This window comes from Labeo rohita, unplaced genomic scaffold (assembly GCF_022985175.1).
Source record: "Labeo rohita strain BAU-BD-2019 unplaced genomic scaffold, IGBB_LRoh.1.0 scaffold_1788, whole genome shotgun sequence".
Classification (NCBI taxonomy): domain Eukaryota; kingdom Metazoa; phylum Chordata; class Actinopteri; order Cypriniformes; family Cyprinidae; genus Labeo; species Labeo rohita.
In genome coordinates this window covers 11,013-13,896 of record NW_026127987.1, presented here as the reverse complement: position 1 = coordinate 13,896, position 2,884 = coordinate 11,013, and the positions used below count along the sequence as shown (strand labels likewise).

Sequence of the window (2,884 nt, the reverse complement as noted above, 5' to 3'; positions counted from 1 at the left end):
AATCAACCATGGCTTTTAAATTAGCTTATATTCCAGGTAAATCCATGTAAAAATGGGCCAGTATATCATCCATTAGGATAAAATGTCTTTGGTCTGTTTCTTTGGATCAGAGTTATACTGTGCTGCAGCGCCATCTTCAGTTTTTCTTTTTTCCCCAGAAATGTTTTTGTACAGCTCTGTGCATGTTTGCATCATTGTGTTTATCCTGCACAGTAATATACAGCTGTATCTTCTGTTGTCAGACTGGAGAGTTTCAGATACACCATGCTGTTTGAATTATCTCTAGTGATCTCTGTTCGTCCCTCGACACTTTTAGCATACACTGTTTTACTGGCGTCATACCAGATAACCCCCATCCAGATGAATGTTTGTCCTGCTGGCTGTCTGATCCAGTGCATGCCGTACTGTCCAAAATCAAATCCAGATCCTTTACACGAGAGATTCAAAGATTCTCCAGGTTTTTTTGGTGACAGGACTTGATGGGATGGACTCCAGGTTCTGACCATTAACACCTAAAACAACTGAAAGATATAATGACCCATCAGCATTATCATATACAGTCCATCCATTAATGAAATCTGAAGCTGGAAAATAAATATGAATACAAAAAACAGATTGCATACATACTAGTAAAGCACATCAAGAGAAAAAAATGAGAATGAAATGTCAGCAATTTCAAATGATACAGGATGTTCAACTACAATGTCACTGAATGCTGCTGGTAGAAATACTGTATGTAATGTCATTTTCATTTGGGTGGAGCTTTAAGATCTAATATTATATTAAGATTTATTGGACTGGTGAGTGGCTACCAACTAAATATTTTCCACTAGTTCTGTGGCTTTTAAGAATCTGTAAATTATTTTGGCCCTTTCAGTAACACTCATCCAGTGATTATACATCCATTACATTCATTTGTCATCATGACACTTTCATATTTTTTAAGTGTTTATTTTCTTAATATTGGTACAAATTATGCATTACTTGGTGATAAATGATGTTTTACTTCATTATAAGGCTTTTTTATAGAATTTTGTTGTGCAAGCTGAATTAATGTCTATAATGTCATTATGACATTTGAAAACCTTTTGTGTTTCTGTGAAAATCAGACTGTTAAGGAAAACAATCTGAAAAATTGTAATTTGTAATATGATGATGATGTTTTTGTGCAGGGAGTCTGTTGGTGTCTGTCACTGTGTTTCTCTGGCACAATAATACACAGCTGTGTCTTCAGCTTTCATATTCTTTCCTTGCAGTGTTATTGTGTTACTGGAAGTGTCTCTGGTGATACTGAATTTGTTTCTCAGAGAATCCTTGTAGAATAACCTTCCATCATTCAAGATCACTCCAATCCACTCCAGAGCTTTTTCTGCAGGCTGACGAATCCAGGCTGTATGCTCACTTGTAACTGAATATGAGACTTTACAGTTGATAGTGAGAGTGGCATCAGGACGGACAGTCAGAGACTCAGGCTGAGTGAGTTCATATGAATCAATACCTGTTGGGAAAAAAGTACAAGAAATATAAAAAGGCATTCAGAACAGTGATTATTAACAATGTAAGAAAATTATGTTAAAAACTATCTTCCATAAATATCTTACAGTTTACACTTGCAAGAAGCAAAACTAAAACTGCAGAGACCATGGTGTAGTTTTCAGGACAGATTGGAGTAGTTCAACCCTCCCCCTAGTGATCAGATAAAATGGCTCATGTCCACTGGTTAAATATGGACAAAATATTTACATAATCACATAGTTGTTGTTTTTCTTTTAGTTTAATGACGTCAAAACCATGATTAATTAACAAAATTCAGTAGGCTAGGAACATTCAAAATTGCACACTCTCAAAACAAAGGTTTCAAAGGCCATAGAAGAATCATTTTTGGTTCCCCAAAAAACCTTTCAGTGAACAGTTTTTAAAAAAAAACTGTTTTTTTTTTTTGTTTTTTTTTGCTTAGTGTGAAGAACATTTTTTTCCATGATAAATGACTTTTTGTGGAATGGAAAGGCTACATGGATGTTAATGTTTCTTTATGGAACCAGTGACGCCAATAAAGAAACTTTATGTTGTGACCCTGAGACATAGCATTTTTTTTGCTCTGAATGACAATGGAGAGTCTGTTTTCTAATGATATAGGCTATAATTATAATTACATTATTAAAGTAATTTATTGTGAAAGGTTTTTTTTTTTTTTTTTTTTTTGAGAAAATAACAGTTTTAAGCTATTATTATTGGGTTAAAGTGCCCCTATTATGCGTTTTCAAATATGATCTTTCATGCAGTGTGTCATGTAGCTGTATGTGAACATAAACTATCTGCAAAGTTGTGAAGCCGACAGTGCACGATACATAAAGTTATTGTCTATCAAAAAAAGAGTCGACTCACATTTGCCTAAATGAGTCGTCAGGAATTCAAATCTTTGTCTGTTACGGCCACACGTCACGAGGTAACAGATTTGCATAATGTCCACCCACGTTCTACGTCGAATGCGGAAAGCGCTGTGCTATGAAACCACTGATCTATAATAGAGAACTGGATAGCTCATGACGTCATAGAAGTGAAGCCACTGCGCCGCCATGTTGCTATTCCCTAGTATTCGCAAACATTCTATTGAATGAATGGGAAATAATACGACTTTAATGAGAAAACATCACCTAACAAGTCAGCGTTTTCATATGTACATTCTCACAGCTCAAACGTCCTAAGCATGTAAACGTTTATTCTTTAATGTCGGGAATTCCCTCTGCTTATTAAAAATATACATTACAGTAGCGAACATCATGAACATGATAAACATCGGACGTTCACCATGTTTACAAATGACAAAATGCTCATTCTAAAAACTGAAAAAATTATGCTTTGTATACATATAATTTGCCTTGCA

At 35.0% G+C, this 2,884-nt stretch overlaps 1 gene segment (V, D, J or C); it reads right to left on the bottom strand.

Moving 5' to 3' along the window:
* Nucleotides 1-1,190: 1,190 nt before the first annotated feature.
* On the bottom strand, nucleotides 1,191-1,685 carry LOC127158928 (Ig heavy chain V region 5A-like). The segment is given in 2 exon segments: nucleotides 1,191-1,498; nucleotides 1,602-1,685. Coding segments are annotated over 2 exon segments (351 nt in total).
* Between the last annotated feature and the right edge of the window lie 1,199 nt (nucleotides 1,686-2,884).